The 19765-nt window shown below is 45.6% G+C and overlaps 1 protein-coding gene across 1 annotated transcript in view; it reads right to left on the reverse strand.

Moving 5' to 3' along the window:
• Positions 1 to 825: 825 nt before the first annotated feature.
• The window catches only part of LOC126426515 (uncharacterized), a 167917-nt gene continuing 148977 nt past the window's right edge, over positions 826 to 19765 (reverse strand). The window contains exons 6-7 of the mRNA XM_050088420.1: positions 6851 to 7023; positions 826 to 934 (exon numbers count right to left, since the gene is read on the reverse strand). Coding sequence (XP_049944377.1) covers positions 826 to 934; positions 6851 to 7023 — 282 coding nt within the window. The remainder of the gene's footprint in view (positions 935 to 6850; positions 7024 to 19765) is intronic.

Below are 19765 nucleotides of genomic sequence, written 5' to 3' on the forward strand. Positions count from 1 at the left end.
AAAAATTTGTGATATCTTAATGGTCTCTCCATTTCCAAAAACTGTATAAACTAATCAAATTGTAGAAAGTTATTTGCCTTTCTTCAAGAATCAATGTTCCTCCAAAAATACTTGTAGAAAAGGAAAGAATGGACAGTTCTTGACCATACGTACTGCAAAAATGATACTGTCAGTTTGAAAATAATATCGGTATCAATCTAGTTGAGCACAAAAGTTAGCGCAGCCTAGCAACTTAATGATCAGCTCATTTCTTGTGTTTAAGTCTGTGAATAGCCATCAGTAGATTCGTAAAATGTACAGGCTTAATAACACTGGAAAAATAACAAACCATGGAGTTGTTGGTGTCATGGCCATATACAGTTCCTTGGTTAACTGTTAAATGTAGAATCATAATAAATCAAACCACAGCAAGGTCCTACTGCCATGATCAGGTTTCAGTGGACCAGGAAAATGAATACGATCATGAGTGACAGTATGTGTCTGACATCAACCGTAAGAAACTCCAGGAAGTATTTTCCAAGTAATAATATTGCTTTTAACGTTAACATTTATTGTAGAGTGGATATTATTTACAATTAAAAAACGGTGTTTACCATTAATGGTGTTTAAAGCAATTTATCATTGAACACACAGTTGTCTGATTCGCTTTGCTTCAGATTCTTCTCTCACAGATACAGAACCCTTTTTAACCATTACAAGTAATTACTGGGCAGACGAAAAGCATGGCACAAAGCCTACCTACATTGGATGTGCACTGTACCATCAGTACGATTACCGACCCAAATGACCCATTGTCCGCATCTTCGTGGTGCGCTGGCGTTTTCATCAGGACTTGCCTTCTAGTTTTTCCTTTTCCGCCAACTCTTTCAGTATTGCTTCCCTCTCTCGTAGTTCCTTGCCTTCCCAGTGCCTCACCTTCAAATCGGCAAAGAACCTGAAACAGACATCACTCACTATGACTCCACCCATTACTCGAATGTGACATGTATGATAATATTGGTACACGTGTATACGTGCCGCATTTCAAAAGAAAGCCCCAACTGGCTGTAAGTACACTGCTGGCTATTAGTACTGCAGAACCATGATGTCGACGTACAACAAACACCAGGCTGGCATGAAGTGCACTACGTGCTTGGAGCTGCAATTGATTAGCAGTTTCGTGCAGCAACACAGGGCAGGTAAGAGTGATGTCATTCACGTTCTCTGTTCAGCTGCCATTACCGATGTCATTTTATGCAACCTGCAATGTTCTACCTACCTTCAAAAACCTGGGGCGATTTTTCATATTCTTGCGGGCGGCCTGTTAAAACAGATCTGTTGTCAGTTATTTGCACTTCTAGGATTTGAACATACTTTGGATGTCTCGAACGCTGAGCGACAATTTTAAATTGCTTATTACACTGAAGAGCCAAAGAAATCTGCCTAATATTGTGTAGGGCCCCCGCGAGCTCGCAGAAGTGCCGCAACACGACTTGGCTTGGAATCGACTGATGTCTGGAGTTGTGCTGGAGGAAATTGACACCATGAGTCCTGCAGGGCAGTCCATAAATGAATAAGAGTAAGAGGGGGTTGAGGTCTCTTCTTTACAGACTGTTGCAAGGCATCCAAGGTATCATCAGTGATGTTCATGACCAGGGTGTTTGGTGTCCAGCAAATGCCACAGTGAGTGTTCCTGGAGCCTCTCTCTAGAAATTTTAGACGGTGTCGCATTGTCCTGCTGGAAAATCCCAATCCCGTCGTAATGCACAATGGCCGTGAATGGATCCAGGTGATCAGACAGGATGCCTACGTATGAGTCACCTATCAGAGTCATATCTAGACGTATAACTGGTCCCGTATCACTCCCACTGCAAACGCCCCACACCATTACAGAGCCTCCACCAGGTTGAACAGTCCCCTACTGAAATACAGGGCCCATGGATTCACGAGGTTGTCTCCATACCCGTACACGTCCATCCGATCGATAGAAATTGAAACCAGACTCGTCCGACCAGGCATCATGTTTCCAGTCATCAACACTCCAATGTTGGTGTTGACGAGCCCAGGCGAGGCGTAAAGCTCTGTATCGTGCATTCGTCAAGGTGGCATTCGGCTCCAAAAGCCCATATCGATGATGTTTCGTCGAATGGTTCGCAAGCTGACACTTGTTGATACCCCAAAGTTGAAATCTGCAACAATTTGCGAAAGGGTTGCACTTGTGTCACGCTGAACGATTCTCTTCAGTCGTCGTTGGTCCCATTTTTGCACGATCTTTTTCCGGCCGCAGCGATGTCAGAGATTTGATGTTTTACCAGACTCCTGATATTCACGGTACACTCGTGAAATGCTACGGGAAAATCCTCACTTCATTGCTACCTGGGAGATGCTATGTCCCATCGCTCATGCGCCGACTGTAACACCACTTTCAAACTCAGTTAAATCTTGACGATCTGCCATTGCAGCAGCAGACACCGATCTAACATCTGCCCGAGACACTCGTGTTATATAGGTTTGCCGACCACAGCGCCGTATTCTGCCTGTTTACATATCTCTGTGTACTAATACGCATGCCTATACCAGTTTCTGTGGTGCTTTAGTGTATTTGCGCGCAGTCTTTGGTCAGAGTAGCTGACTTGCTGGAAGATGTGTTTGTTTTGTCATCGCTGCCTGGCGCTGGAGTCCTATAGTTGGAGTGGTAATGAGACAGACGCCGATCAGGTGACTCGTATGTAGACGTAAAGTTAAGGGCACGTGTGTTGAAGTAGAATGATTTGTGTTTGAATATTGTGGAACACAGAAGAAGGATTCGATTAGTGATTTAGGATGAAACGAGATGTAATGAGATTAGAAAAGAGTAAGAAGAGGGATGGAGGTACTATTTTTTATTCAGTTGCATTGCAGTCACGCGTGGTTTGGAACCATTGTTTAATGAGACATCTATGTCGGGGGACTTCAGGTTTTTCTTTAAAGATTGAGTAATTTTCACTGTAAGGTATTTTTAATGTTTATTATTTATTTGTCTAACATTTTTGTGAGTAGGGGTTTGATATCAATGTTGCCCTTTGTCAACGTTAATGAGTGTTGTAACATAAATTTCGCACAAGTGATAGCATAGCAGGTAATTTAAAAACAGTGTGTTAAAGATATATTTTACCAAGAGCACTGTCCACATCCTCGATGCAGGTCATTTTTATTTAAAGAGTGTCTCGCTCAGTGACGTGTATAAAATAGATTAATTGTCGCCTGGAGCATTGAAATACGCTCTCAGCAACTGTAGTGAGAAATTTGCAACTGGTGCACCGAAAGCAGCAAGCAACGCCTTCCTAAACAGTTACATTACGAGGTGAGATATTTTCGTTTCAGGGTCTGTTTGCTATGACAGGGACCGTTTCATGAGCAGCATGATGTACAAACAATGTAAGAGAGCTGCACAGATTGTCGCCTATATCGCTTATGTACATTAGGAACAGCAGAGGGTCTATAACACTTATTTTTGAGACGCCAGGTATCATTTCTGTTTCACTCGATGGTTTTCCATAGGTTACTACAGACTACTTCTGACAAGAAGTCACGATTCGGGCTCCGCAACTTAAACAATGAAAGCAATTTGAACAGAAGCTGCTTGTGAGGAACTGTGCTAAAAGCCTTGTGTAAATTCAGAAATATGGAATCAACGACATCCACCGTTGGTAGCACTCCTTACTTTGAGTGAATAAAGAGCCATTCGTGTTGTGAATGTGCGCTGTGTGTTAGTAAATCGTTTTTTCGAGGTATTCAATAGTGTTTGGATACAGTAATGTTCCAAATACGCTGAAGAGCCAAAGAAACTGCTATAGGCATGTGTATTAAAATACAGAAACATTTAAACAGGCATAATACGGCGTCGATGTCAGTAACGCCAATATAAGACAAAAAGTGTCTGACGCCGTTGTTAGATCCGTTATTGCTGATACAATGGCAGGTTATCGAGGTTTAAGTGAATTTGAACGAGCTCTTATAGTCGGCGCACGAGCGAAGGGACACAGCGTCTCCGAGATTAGGATGAAGTGGGGATTTTCCCATACGACCACATCACAAATGTACTGTGAATATCAGTAATCCGGTAAAACATCAAATCTCTGACATTGCTGCGACCGGAAAAAGATCATGCAAGAACGGGACCAACGATGACTCAAGAGAATCTTTCAATGTGGCAGGAGAGCAACGTTTCCGCAAACTGCTACAGATTTCAGTGCTGCGCCATCAACAAGTTTCAGCACGCAAACCATTCAACGAAACATAATCGATATGGGCTTCCGGAGCCGAAGGGGCACTCATGTACCGTTGATGACTCCACGGCACAAAGCTTTTTGCCTCGCCCTGGCCCGTGCTAAACGACATTGGACTGTTGGTGACTGGAAACAAGTTGTGTTATCGCACGAGTCTCCTTTCACATTGTATCTAACGGATGGACACGTACGGGTATGGAGACAATCTCATGAATCCACGGATCCTGCGTGTCAGCAGGGGACTGTTCAAGCTGGTGGAGGCTCTGTAATGGTGTGGGGTGTGTGCAGTTGGAGTGATATGGGACCTCTGATACTAGATATGGCTATGACGGGTAACACGCCGGCCGGTGCAGTTCTAGGCGCTTCAGTCTGGAACCGCGCGACCGCTACAGTCGCAGGTTCGAATCCTGCCTCGGGCATGGATGTGTATGATGTCCTTAGGTTAGTTAGGTTTAAGTAGTTCAAAGTGCTAGGGGACTGATGACCTCACATGTTAAGTCCCACAGTGTTCAGAGCCATTTGAACAGGTGATACGTACGTGAGCATCCTGTCTGATTACCTGCATCTACTCATGTCCACTGTGCATTCCGACGGACTTGGGCAGTTTCAAAACGACAATGCGACTCCCTATACGTCCAGAACTGCTACAGAATGGTTCCAGGAACACTCTTCTGAGTTTAAACACGTCCGCTGTCCACCAAACACGCCAGACATGAACATTACTGAGCATATCTGGGATGCCTTGCAACGTGCTGTTCAGAAGAGACCTCCGCGCCCTCATAATCTCACGGGCTTATGGACATCCCTGGTGTCAATTCCCTCCAGAACTACACTACTGGCCATTAAAATTGCTACAACACGAAGATTATGTGCTACAGACGGGAAATTTAACCGACAGAAAGAAGATGCTGTGATATGAAAATGATTAGCTTTTCAGAGCATTCATTCAAGGTTGGCGCCGGTGGCGACGCCTACAATGTGCTGACATGAGGAAAGTTTCCAGCCGATTTCTGATGCACAAACAGCAAAATGGTTCAAATGGCTCTGAGCACTATGGGACTTATCTTCTGCGGTCACCAGTCCCCTAGAACTTGGAACTACTTAAACCTAACGACATCACACACCCATGTCCGAGGCAGGATTCGAACCTGCGACCGTAGCAGTCACGCGGTTCCAGACTGTAGCGCCTAGAACCGCTCGGTCATTCTGGCTGGCCACAAACAGCAGTTGACTGGCATTGCCTCGTGTAAGGAGGAGAAATGCGTACCATCACGTTTCTTTGATAAAGGTCGGATTGTAGTCTATCGCGATTGCGGTTTATTGTATTGTGACATTGCTACTCCCGTTGGTCGAGATCCAATGACTGTTAGCAGAATATGAAATCAGTGGGTTCAGGAGAGTAATACGGAACGCCGTGCTGCATCCCAACGGCCTCGTATCACTAGCAGTGGAGATGACAGGCATCTTATCCGCAGGGCTGTAACGGATCGTGCAGCCACGTCTCGATCCCTGAGTCAACAGATGGGAACATTTGCAAGACAACAACCATCTGCACGAACAGTTCGACGACGTTTGCAGCAGCACGGACTATCAGCTCGGAGACCGTGGCTGCGGTTACCCTTGACGCTGCATCACAGACAGGAGCGTCTCATTTCGTGTACTCGACGACGAACCTGGGTGTACGAATGGCAAAACGTCATTTTTTCGGATGAATCCAGGCTCTGTTTACAGCATCAATGTAGTCGCATCCGTGTCTGGCGACATTGCGGTGAATGCACATTGGAAACGTGTTTTCGTCATCGCCATACTGGCATATCACCCGGCGTGATGGTATGGGATGCCACTGGTTACACGTCTCGGTCACTCTTGTTCGCATTGATGGCACTTTGAACAGTGGACGTTACATTTCAGATGTGTTACGACCTGTGGCTCTACCCTTCATTCGATCCCTGCGAAACCCTACATTTCAGCAGGATAATGCACGACAGCACGTTGCATGTCCTGTACGGGCCTTTCTGAATACAGAAAATGTTCGACTGCTGCCCTGGCCAGCACATTCTCCAGATCTTTCACCAATTGAAAATGTTTGGTCGGTGGTGGCCGAGCAACTGGCTCATCACAATATGCCAGTCTCTGCTCTTGATGAAGTGTGGTATCGTGTTGAAGCTGCATGGGCAGCTGTACCTGTACACGTCATCCGAGCTCTGTTTGACTCAACGCGCAGGCGTACTAATGCCGTTATTACGGCCAGAGGTGGTTCTTCTGGGTACTGATTTCTTAGAATCTATGCAGCCAAATTGTGTGTAAATGTAATCACACGTCAGTTCTAGTATAATATATTTGTCCAATGAATACCTGTTTATCATCTGCATTTCTTCTTGGTGTAGCGATCTTAATGGCCAGTAGTGTACTTCAGACATTACTCGAGTGCATGCCACGTTATACTGTGGCAGGTTCGCGTGCTCGCGGGGTCCCTACAGGATATTAGGCAGGTGTACCAGTTTCTTTGGCTCTTCAGTGAGTATGGTGTTGCAATTTTACTATCCAGCAGTGTAATTTACCTAGTACCAGAAGCTCAGTCGCGGGCCGAACCCTCGCCTTACCTGTCCTTGACGTGCTCCAGCACCTGTCGCTCTGCCTCGGTGAGTCCCTCTCGCAGTGTCCTCAGGTTCAAGCGCAGCACCTCCCTGCAGTTGGCCCCTACGATGTGCGTCGCCTGGCCCTCGCGCGTCAGCGCGTGGTAGACAGCGAGCTTACCCAGCTCCACACCCTGGCTCTGGGAAGACTAGGCTATGTTCAGAGGCGCCATTACATTACGTCAGTAACGTTCCGTGGGATGTAGAGAAACCAGGAAAAGGAGAGAATCGAAGTGCTGAGACGTGGTGCTATAGGAGGATCGTGAAAGTTAGGTGGACTGACTAGACCAGGGGTTCCCAACAAAATTTTCTCGGGGACCCTCTCATACAGCATGACTGGTACCTTGTCATATCACAGTATCAACTACCTACAAAAGGCAAATTAAGAGTCTTTTTACACGTTTTATATTTTTGTTACTTAGAAAAAACATTGACATGTTCATTGTTGAAAAAATATTGAGCTTAAAACTTTTTCAATTTAGCCATCATTCTTGTTGTTGTTGTTGTGGTCTTTAGTCCTGAGACTGGTTTGGTGCATCTCTCCATTCTACTCTATCCTGTGCAAGCTTCTTCATCTCCCAGTAGCTACTGCACCCTACATCCTTCTGAATCTGCTTAGTGTATTCGTCTCTTGGTCTCCCTCTATGATTTTTACCCTCCACGCTGCCCTCCAGTACCAAATTGGTGATCCATTGATGCCTCAGAACATGTCCTACCAACCGATCCCTTCTTCTAGTCAAGTTGTACCACAGACTTCTCCCCAAATCTATTCAATACCTCCTCATTAGTTATGTGATCTACACATCTAATCTTCAGCATTCTTCTGTAGCACCACATTTCGAAGATTCTATTCTCTTCTTGCCATCATTGTTATTGTTAAATTCTTGATTATTGCTCAAAATCTTTGTCTTCAAATCTGGGTGTTTAGTATAACAAACTCCTTAAAAAAATTGAGTATGAACTGAAAATTAGGGGGCCGGCCGCTATGGCCGAGCGGTTCTAGGCGCTTCAGTCTGGAACCGTGCTACCGCTACGGTTGCAGGTTCGAATCCTGCCTCAGGCATGGATGTGTGTGTTGTCCTTAGGTTAGTTAGGTTTAAGTAGTTCTAAGTTCTAGGGGACTGATGACCACAGATGTTAAGTACCATAGTGCTCAAGCCATTTTTTTGAAAATGACAGGAAAAAATTAAAAGTGAGTGTACTGGTCTTTCAAGTGTACTACACTTGAGATTGAATTGAGTAGACATGTGTGAAAAATAAGAAAACACTAATTTCATACAAGGTATTATTTACTTGAAAAAATAGTTACAACAGAGTACACCATCGTTATACAGTTAGTTTTAATTTTCAGTTTTTAATGAAATGAGGTCATTCTGACCTTTCAATCCATTATTTGTGAAATAGTATGTTCCAAACTTGTAACTTCCACGGTCTGTGAAAGCACTGACAAGAAATTAACAATGGCCGATTGTCGACTGAAATGCGAGTTTCTGCGTAAAGTGACTGTCAGTTGTCAGCTGCAAAGAGGCAGCGCGCTGTCTAACGACATACAGCAGAACTATTTGCGTCTATCTAATTCTAGTTTTGCGCTAGAACGTGGTAGTGTCAGTTGGCTCTAGGAAGACGCTAGACGCAGAAGTTAGCGTTCGCTAAAGCTCTGCTCGTGCAGGAAGCGGCCAAAACAAAAAAATCTGTTATCATACGAAATATATTCAATACATTTTTTTATTCTAATAGCATCTTGCGGACGCCTCTAGCATAGCTGGCGGACCCCTGGCGGTCTGCGGATCACCTGTTGGGAACCACTGGACTAGACAAACAAAAGAACAGGTGCCACATTACCAACTGTCTGACTGCGGTAATAGGTACAAGCATGGCAACGATGTCACTAATAAATGGTATCAGTATCAAATGGTATGTGATGCGATACAGAGAGAACTCGGTGACAAGAAAAGGAAGGATACAAAGCTAATATCTTAAAAAGTAATGGCTACGCCTATTATACAAGGCGTGTTTCTTAAGTATGTACCGTTTTGAAATTAAAATAAAGACGTGCTAAGATATCTCAATAATTTTATTTTTACACGAAAGCCTGTACCTTAATCTACTTTTCTACATAATTTCCGTCAATACTGACGCACTTGTCATAACGTTGCACCAGTTTTGAATACCCTCCTCATAGAAGTCTGCCGCCTGACTTGTTAACCACTGCATCACCACTGTTTTGACTTCGTCATCGTCTTGAAGACGCTGACCGCCCAGGTGTTTCTTCAAGTGCAGGAACAGATGGTAGTCACTGGGCGCAAGATCGGGGCTGTACGGAGGATGATCTAGAGTTTCCCGTCGAAAAGATGTGACGAGATCTTTGGTCCGATTCGCCACGTGCGGACGGGCATTGTCTCGCAGCAAAACGGTGCCCTTGTTCAACTTCCACGGACTGTTGCTTTGATTCTGGTGTGACGTAGGCGACCCATGTTTCATCGCCCGTAACAGTTTGGCTTAAGAAATCATCGCCGGCGTTGTGGTGCCGCTCAAGGAAAGTCAATGAATGCACTGTCTAAACGTTTGGTTTTGTGCACATCCGTCAACCTTTTTCGGTACCCAACGTGCGCACAATTATCGGTAATTCGAGTGCTCGGTCACAATGCCGTACAAAACACTACGAGAAACATCAGGAAAATCATCCCGCAAGGAGGAAATCGCAAAGCGTCTGTTTTCTCTCACCTTATTGTCCACTTCCTGCACCAAACTTTCATTAACGATCGAAGGACGTCCACTCCGTTGTTCATCGTGCACATTTGTGCGGCCATCTTTAAATGCTCTCACACACTTTCTTACCATTCCATCACTCATAATGTTTTCTCCGTAAACTGCACAGATCTCACGATGAATATCGATGCCTTTTAGGCCTTTAGCATTAAGAAATCTTATAACAGCCCAACAGTCTTGATTATCGGAGGCATCTTAAACACTCAGTACGCAACGTAAACAAGGAAGTATCAGACCGTAATGGCGTCAGTGCGTAGATTAAGGTACAGGCTTTCATGTAAAAATAAAATTATTCACATATCTCGTATATGAAAGCAGATCTTAGACATAGACTGAGAAAGACAAGAGATGAACACTCTCACCTGCAACGAAATTTTTATGGAAAGTTAAGAGATCAAATACACAACAGTATTATAATAGAAACACTGAATGTATATTGCCGGCCGCTGTGGCCGAGCGGTTCTAGGCTCTTCAGTCCGGAGCCGCGCTGCTGCTACGGTCGCAGGTTCGAATCCTGCCTCGGGCATGGATGAGTGTGATGTCCTTAGGTTAGTTAGTTCTAAGTCTAGGGGACTGATGATCTCAGTTGTTCAGTCCCATAGTGCTTAGAGCCATTTGAACCATTCGAATGTATACTGCGTGAATAAAAATCAGGACGCAGATCCGTGAAACGGAAACAACGCATCAACAGGATGGGGACGACAGATTAGTTAAGCAAGCAACCAATTATAAACCAACAGGAATGGGAAACGAAGGAGCACCAAGGAACAGTTTGGTTCAGTGAGGACACAGCTGGTTGCAAGTCTACTCCATGAAGTGAAGAAGAAGAAGAAAAGATAAGAAATGAGGATGTTCTGAGAAGGGGGACATGTGGAAAACATTGACACAGAGAAGAAGATGAGTGAACGGACGTGTGTTAAGGCTTCAAGGAACAACGTCCATGGTAATTGACCGAGCTGTAGCGAGTAAAATTTGTATGAGAAGACAGAGATTGGTATATGCCAAATAAATGTTTGAGGTTGTTGGGTGTAAGTGCCACTATGAGATGAACAGGTTGGCAGAGAAGAGAAATTCATGGCAGGACACATCAAAACCAGTCACATGACTGAAAAAATCGAAAAAATCTATGCAATCCACAGAGATGGGTCTAGTCAAGGATGTACGTTTGATTTAATACAAGTGCAAGTCAGCGAAATGATTTCATGCTACTGTAGTATGGAGACAATTCTAACCATGGAATAACTTAAGACACTGAATTGAAGAGTTTTCCTAAAGACGCTATACGGTGGAGTATAATCAGTTGATCAGTGGAAAGTTCTTCAATTTAATGTTAAGCTTCAACACGATATCTAAGTGACATATAATGCACTCTGAAAGATTGTCTCTGACTCCATTCTGTACTATTGCACAAACGTTTTGTAGAGGTTGTATTTGGTCCTGGTGTCGTATTCATGTATTCACAGTTTTATAAGCAAAGAGAAATTTTGGTAACGGCAAAGGTATTAATAAATATACACTATGTGATTAAAAGTATCCGGACACCGAGCTGAAAAAGACTCTCCGCTGGTAATGCTGGAATTCAGTATGGCGTTGGCCCACCCTTCGCCTTGATGGCAGACGCTACTCTCGCAGGCATGCGTTCAGTCAGGTGCTCAAAGGTTTGTTGGGGAATGGCAGCCTATACTTGACGGAGTACAGCACTGAGGATAGGTATCGATGTCTGTCGGTGAGGCCGGGCACGAAGTCGGCGTTCCAAAACATCCCAAAGGTGTTCTATACGATTCATGTCAGGACTCTGTGCAGGCCAGTCCATCACAGGGATGTTATTGTCACATAACCACTCCGCCACAGGCCGTGCATTATGAACAGCTGCTCGATCGTGTTGAAAGATGCAATCGCCATTCCCGAATTGCTCTTCTACAGTGGGGAGCAGGAAGGTACTTAAAACATCAATGTAGGCCTGTGCTGTGATAGTGTGACACGAAACAACAAGGGGTGCAAGACCTCTCCATGAAAAACTCTACCACACCATAACACCACCGCCTCCGAATTTTACTTTTGGCACTACACACGCTGGCAGATGATGTTCACTGGGCATTCGCCATACCCACACCATGCCACTGGATCGCCACACAACGTTTTCCCACTGTTCAATGTTTACGCTCCTTACACCAAGAGAGGCATCGTTTTGAACTTACCGGCGTGATGTGTGACTTATGAGGAGCCACTCGACCATGAATCCAAGTTTTCTCACCTCCCGCCTAACTGTCATAGTACTTGCAGTGGATCCTGATGCAGTTTGGAATTCCTGTGTGTTGGTGTGGATAGATGTCTGCGTACTACACATTACGACCCTGTTCAAATGTTGGTAGTCTCTGTCAGTCAAGAGACGAGGTCGGCCTGTACGCTTATGTGCTGTACGTGTCCCTTCACGTTTCCACTTCACTCTCACATCGGAAACAGTGGACCTAGGGATGTTTAGGAGTGTGGAAATCTCGCGTACAGACGTATGACACAAGTGACACTCAGTCACCTGACCTCATACGAGGTCCACGAGTTTCGAGGAGCACCCCATTCTGCTCTCTCACGACGTCTAATGAGTACTGAGGGCGTTGATATGGAGTACCTGGCAGTAGGTGGCAGCACAATGCATCTAATATGGGAAACGTATGTTTTTGGGAGTGTCTGGAGACTTTTGATCACACTGCGTACACTGCCTGACAAGACATGTGAAGCACCATGGTGGGGAGGAGGAAAGTAACTGAGACTTGCTCTTCTTGAGAAGTTATTTCAGTAATTACAATGTCGAGGACACTTTAGAAAGAACTTGACCGGTGCCTCTCCACAGGAACCCCACACAGTGGCTGAAGGTGGTCATCAAGGGGGGGGGGGGTGGTGCAGGACCGTGATTCATCACTGAGCACAGTGTGACAGCAGTCCACGCTTCCCAACCGTGGTGCTACAAACAGAACCGTTTGTGTTACAGTGTTATTGGCAGCCTAAACACGAGATGGTAATACCCCAGTCCAGCTGCTGCTGGTCTCCAACCAACGGCGTGTTATGACACACAGTATTGCAGGGAGTTCATTGCTTGTCCTCCAATGGCAGCAGCAAATGACAAGGGGTCAGAACGTATCTGGTGCACAATACAGCGACCCCTCTTACGGTGGACAGTTGTCGACCAGCACCTGGACAATGTGTACACGTGCCCCTATGGTCCGAGATGGTGCCACTGTCAGCTCCTAACAGCTCCCAAATCTGGATACTGTACAACTCGACCAGCTGGCCAAATGGAGACCCGCAGATAAAAGCTCTGTCGGTTGCTGATAATGCTGTCTTGCACGAGCACCCAGCATCTCCGTGTCCGTCATAGTGACCGCTGGCCAGGTGACACTGTTCGTCCCCCTTATACAGGGTGATCGACAAAGCACTCCGACTTCAGGCCACAAGTGGACCATCGGGACCATCCGACGCGCCATGTCATTCTCAGCTGAGGATGCGGATAGGAGGGGCGTGTGGTCAGCACACCGCTCTCCCGTTCGTTATGATGGTTTTCTTTGACTGGAGCCACTACTATTCAGTCGAGTAGCTCCCCAGTTGGCATCACGAAAAATGGCAACAACGCATGGCGGCCCGGATGGTCACCCCGGCCACGCCCAACAGCGCTTAGCTTCGGTGATCTGACGGGAACCGGTGTACCCACTGCGGCAAGGCCGTTGCCGTGATTCACAAAGATATGCAAATACAGGGTGTTACGAAAAGGTACGGCCAAACTTTCAGGAAACATTCCTCACATGCAAATAAAGAAAAGATGTTACATGGACATGTGTCCGGAAACGCTTAATTTCCTTGTTAGAGCTCATTTTAGATTCTTCAGTATGTACTGTACTTCCTCGATTCACCGTCACATGTGTGGGCTGACGAGAATCCGCACGCAATTGTGCAATCACGTCATCAACACAGATTTTCTGTGAACGTTTGGGCAGGCATTGTTGGTGATGTCTTGATGGGGCCCCATGTTCTTCCACCTATGCTCAATGGAGCACGTCATCATGATTTCATGCGGGATACTCTACCTGTGCTGCTAGAACATGTGCCTTTACAAGAACGACACAACATGTGGTTCATGCACGATGGAGCTCCTGCACATTTCAGTTGAAGTGTTCGTACGCTTCTCAACAACAGATTCGGTGACCGACAGACTGGTAGAGGCGGACCAATTCCGTGGCCTCCACGCTCTCCTGACCTCAACCCTCTTGACTTTCATTTATGGCGGCATTTGAAAGCTCTTGTCTACGCAACCCCGGTACCAAATGTAGAGACTCTTCGTGCTCGTATTGTGGACGGCTGTGATACAATACGCCATTCTCCATGGCTGCATCAGCGCATCAGGGATTCCATGCGACGGAGGGTGGATGCATGTATCCTCGCTTTTTAATCAGAATTAATAAAAAATCGAATACAATAACAACTCCTACTACAATAAATCAACCAAACAGAAAAAAATAAAAATAACTAAAGAGAGCAATTAAAATAAGAACTCATAATAGAAGAAATAAGCCTACAATAATCAAATGAAAACAATTAAACACAGCCATGCAAAAACATATATATAAGACATGATAAAATAATAAACAAACCTACATAAAAAAAGAACTAGAGACAGTTTTAATCTTCCTCCAAGTGTCATATCAGCCCACACTCCACTGCAGGGTGAAAATTTCGTTCTGGAAGTATTCCGACTATTGTTCAGTCCAGCCCAAGACAAAATAATGAGGGACAGGGAAAAAGAACTAAAAATCTACAGATAATGGGAAGCAACGCAACGAGGAAGAGCCCGAGTGAACACAGAAATCTCAAACCTCCATTTTGAAGACAGCTGGGCCATACTCTCAAACCAAACAATTAGAAATGTGTATGTGGTGTCTGTCCTTCTGGACATGTTAAAAAAAACAGAGACCGTATGTACAATGTGGTCCATCTGAAGTTTTGGATGAGATTATCTCGAAACCTATACATCGGGCAAAAATAGTGGGTACGACAAGTTTGTAAGCCCAAAGGGGGGCACCAAATGATACTACACGTGACCCCCAGCCCCCGCTCCCATGGGTAGGGCGAGGGGCAACATTTAAATGTTATTGCAGATTCGGATTCTCCATAAAAAAGCAATCATGTTTTGTCTGAAACATTTTTTTAAACCATTGACAGATGGCGCTGAAATCGAGAAACATTAAAATTGGGGAAGAGCTCCGATTTATTTAGCATCAAATCTATACAAAATGTGCACCAATTCCTTCATTATGCCAAATTAAGCTATTTTTGTACAAAATGTATCCTACCCGCCACAGTTTTGGATGTAAGGAGGCAGAATGGTATCAAAATCGTCGCCGGCCGTAGGCCGTGCGGTTCTAGGCGCTTCAGTCTGGAGCCGCGTGACCGTTACGGTCGCAGGTTCGAATCCTATCTCGGGCATGGATGTGTGTGATGTCCTTACGTTAGTTAGGTGTAAGTAGTTCTAAGTTCTAGGGGACTGATGACCACAGATGTTAAGTCCCATAGTGCTCAGAGCCATTTGAACCATTTATCAAAATCGCCTTAGGGAACTCTTCACAATTGCGTTACTACCGTGGTAAAATTGCGAACTATGGCTCAGTATAAAGCTCGATGCAATGCGATCAGACGTCACTTCACTTTCAGATTGTGGACCGTAAACATCAACTGACGAAGGTAAATTATTCTTTAGCGAAACATGGCTCACTATCCTCCTACAGAGATTGTTGATATGATGTTAATTTTAGTTGAATGCCACAACAATTACGCTGCAGCTGCGCAATTGTATGCGGATCGTTTCCCAAACATACATCCAAGTCATAACATATTCGAAATTGCACTCAACGAGCTCAAAATGGATACAACATCGCGAATACAAGGAAAATGACACTTGTACCTTTACCTTTCTCGCATTAGTTCAACTGGACCCATAAATTGGTAGTCGTGCAATTCAGAGACAAACTGGAATACCGAAATCAACTGTTTTGAGGATTCTGAAGGCACATAAATATCATGCGTATCATATCAGATTGACTCAGGCATTAACGCCAAAAGCTATGCAAATACGCGTGCATTTCTGCCAATGGGCCTGGGAAATGGTGAGAGGTGACAATGATGTTTTTAGATACGTTATGTTCACTAATGAAGCCACGTCCAAAAACGATGGCGAACTACACTCCTAGAAATGGAAAAAAGAACACATTGACACCGGTGTGTCAGACCCACCATACTTGCTCCGGACAACGCGAGAGGGCTGTACAAGCAATGATCACACGCACGGCACAGCGGACACACCAGGAACCGCAGTGTTGGCCGTCGAATGGCGCTAGCTGCACAGCATTTGTGCACCGCCGCCGTCAGTGTCAGCCAGTTTGCCGTGGCATACGGAGCTCCATCGCAGTCTTTAACACTGGTAGCATGCCGCGACAGCGTGGATGTGAACCGTATGTGCAGTTGACGGACTTTGAGCGAGGGCGTATAGTGGGCATGCGGGAGGCCGGGTGGACGTACCGCCGAATTGCTCAACACGTGGGGCGTGAGGTCTCCACAGTACATCGATGTTGTCGCCAGTGGTCGGCGGAAGGTGCACGTGCCCGTCGACCTGGGACCGGACCGCAGCGACGCAGAGATGCACGCCAAGACCATAGGATCCTACGCAGTGCCGTAGGGGACCGCACCGCCACTTCCCAGCAAATTAGGGACACTGTTGCTCCTGGGGTATCGGCGAGGACCATTCGCAACCGTCTCCACGAAGCTGGGCTACGGTTCCGCACACCGTTAGGCCGTCTTCCGCTCACGCCCCAACATCGTGCAGCCCGCCTCCAGTGGTGTCGCGACAGGCGTGAATGGAGGGACGAATGGAGACGTGTCGTCTTCAGCGATGAGAGTCGCTTCTGCCTTGGTGCCAATGATGGTCGTATGCGTGTTTGGCGCCGTGCAGGTGAGCACCACAATCAGGACTGCATACGACAGAGGCACACAGGGCCAACACCCGGCATCATGGTGTGGGGAGCGATCTCCTACACTGGCCGTACACCACTGGTGATCGTCGAGGGGACACTGAACAGTGCACGGTACATCCAAACCGTCATCGAACCCATCGTTCTACCATTCCTAGACCGGCAAGGGAACTTGCTGTTCCAACAGGACAATGCACGTCCGCATGTATCCCGTGCCACCCAACGTGCTCTAGAAGGTGTAAGTCAACTACCCTGGCCAGCAAGATCTCCGGATCTGTCCCCCATTGAGCATGTTTGGGACTGGATGAAGCGTCGTCTCACGCGGTCTGCACGTCCAGCACGAACGCTGGTCCAACTGAGGCGCCAGGTGGAAATGGCATGGCAAGCCGTTCCACAGGACTACATCCAGCATCTCTACGATCGTCTCCATGGGAGAATAGCAGCTTGCATTGCTGCGAAAGGTGGATATACACTGTACTAGTGCCGACATTGTGCATGCTCTGTTGCCTGTGTCTATGTGCCTGTGGTTCTGTCAGTGTGATCATGTGATGTATCTGACCCCAGGAATGTGTCAATAAAGTTTCCCCTTCCTGGGACAATGAATTCACGGTGTTCTTATTTCAATTTCCAGGAGTGTAAATCGTCATGATTGTCATTGTTGGTCCCCTGACAATCCACACTGGCACAGACCCGTTGACAATCAACGCAAATGGTCGTTAATGGTCTGGTGTGGAATTTTAAACGGTTACTTGATAGGACAGTATTTTTTGTGCGAAATGTAACTGGGGAATCTTATTTACAACTTCTCCACGATGATTTGTTGGAAGATGTTGATTTAGAAACTAGGCAACGAATGTGGTTCCAATAGGACGGAGCAGCTCCCCATTATGCTAAAAATGCGCGGAACGTTTTAAATATACGGTACCCTGGTCGGTGGATAGGACGCGGCAACCAATTCGGTGGCCTCCACATTCACCAGACCTAACATCTCCTGATTTTTCTTGTGGGGTTATTTAAAAAATACTGTTTATGAAAGATAGCCCACAATCTGAAACGATATGGAGCAACGCATTCGAAGAGTGTGTGCAGCCATACCATGGGATGTGCTGCTCAAAACTGTGGCCAACTTTCGCAGACGATTGACTTTATGCATTGAAGCAAATGGGGATAATTTTGAACAATGTATTCGTGGCTAATTTCATTGATTAAGCGCCCCAACATGTGAGAGGCAAGGGGACTCACGCTAATGAAGCACCCCATGGGAACATCATTCTACTACCTCCACGTCGTTGTTCCCGGGTAACGGTAAAAGAAGGATACAGTACATTTTGTACAAAAATGGCTTAATCTGGTGTAACGAAAGAACTGGTGCACTTTTTCTATCGATTTGGCGCGTCTTTCTCGGATAATTCTTAATAAATCAGAGTTTTTCCCCTATCTTACTTTTTTCACGATTTCAGCGCCATCTGTCAATGGTTTAAAAAAATGTTTCAGACAATACTTGATTACTTTTTTATGGAGAATCCGAAACTGCAATAAAAAATAGGTGTTTCCATTTAAGATTTAAAAGTTGCCCCCCGCCTCACCCAAGGGGGCGGGGGCTGGAGGTCTCGTGTAGTATCTCCCTTTGAGCTTACGAACTTGTCTCATCCACTATTTTTACCCGATGTGTAGCTTTCGAGATAATCTCATCCTAAACTTTAGATGGACCAACCTGTATAATTAAGAACAGAGTAGTCAATGATCCCTTCAGTGCAGATGCACACCACACTTGAACACTTACGGGAAACGGCGAAACGCAGTGAGTAATGGGCAAGGGGTACTACATCAGTAGTGTGTCGGCAAGTTGACAGTCCAGGTCTGACAGGAGGCGTGCTAGGGTAATCCATGCTGTTACCATGGCCACTGCGTCTGGATCGCTTAGTGTAGAGCGTGTTCGGTCAGAGGGTTAGGTGCCCTCTGTAAAAAAAATAATAAAACTGAGTTAATGAGTCAACGATGAACTTGAACTAGCGTCATGTGATGTCCACTCTAAACGAACAATAACGAACAAAATGAGATAAAATATAACAAAAGTGGTCACAACATCTATCTAGTGAGCAGGATATCTGGGTTCGAATCACGACCCGGCACAAATTTTTAACTTCCCCCTTGATGTAAGCCAATGCCCACTAGCCCCTAAATATCATTAATTACTTTGCATCTTGAAACAGAAGTACTAAAAGAATGCACGGAAGAAGTTGGCCTGCAAACCTCTTTCCAGAAGTCTCAGTTCTTTTACTCACAACTAAAGATACGAAAATTAGACTCAAAATACGAGATGAACCGAGTTACACATTTCAAATATCTAGGTCAAATCCTCGAAACCACAGCAGGTGAGACGATACAGAAGACAACACAAAATGAAAAAATCGTACAGCGAGACACAGGACGTATGACAGCACTCCGTCTTCAGGCCACAAGTGGCCCATCGGGACCATCCGACCGCCGTATCATCCTCAACTGAGGATGCGGATAGGAGGGGAGTGTGGTCAGCACACTGGTCTCCCGATCGTTATGATGGTTTTCTTTGAGCAGAGCCGCTACTATTTGGTCGAGTATCTCCTCAATTGGCATCACGAAGCTGAGTGCACCCCGAAAAATGGCAACAGCGCATAGCGGCTGGATGGTCACCCATCCAAGTGCAGGCTACGCCCGACAGCGCTTAACTTCCGGGATCTAACGGGAACCGGTCTATCCACTGCTGCAAGGTCATTGCCTAGATACAGGACACATATGATAAGAAATTCATGCCCATTAACTCAATTGTTAGACACTACAACACAGTAACTAGGCCTTAAATACAGTATGCAAACGAGACATTAACAGTTCACATGAAAAAGTGATACAGAAATGCTGAAGGAATAAAGCAAAATAGTGAGAAAAATCCTCAACCCAAAGCCGACAGAGGAGATGTGCAGATAAGTCTCTAGGAAAATCGCAAAGGAGATGTCAAACCTATCAGCAGATTTCAGACAAATAAGACCAAAATGCTATGGACACATCATCAGTAATCACCAACAGAATTCTGACATACATACAAGGAGATAAGCCAACAACACCA

This window comes from Schistocerca serialis, chromosome 11 (assembly GCF_023864345.2).
Source record: "Schistocerca serialis cubense isolate TAMUIC-IGC-003099 chromosome 11, iqSchSeri2.2, whole genome shotgun sequence".
Lineage (NCBI taxonomy): Eukaryota > Metazoa > Arthropoda > Insecta > Orthoptera > Acrididae > Schistocerca > Schistocerca serialis.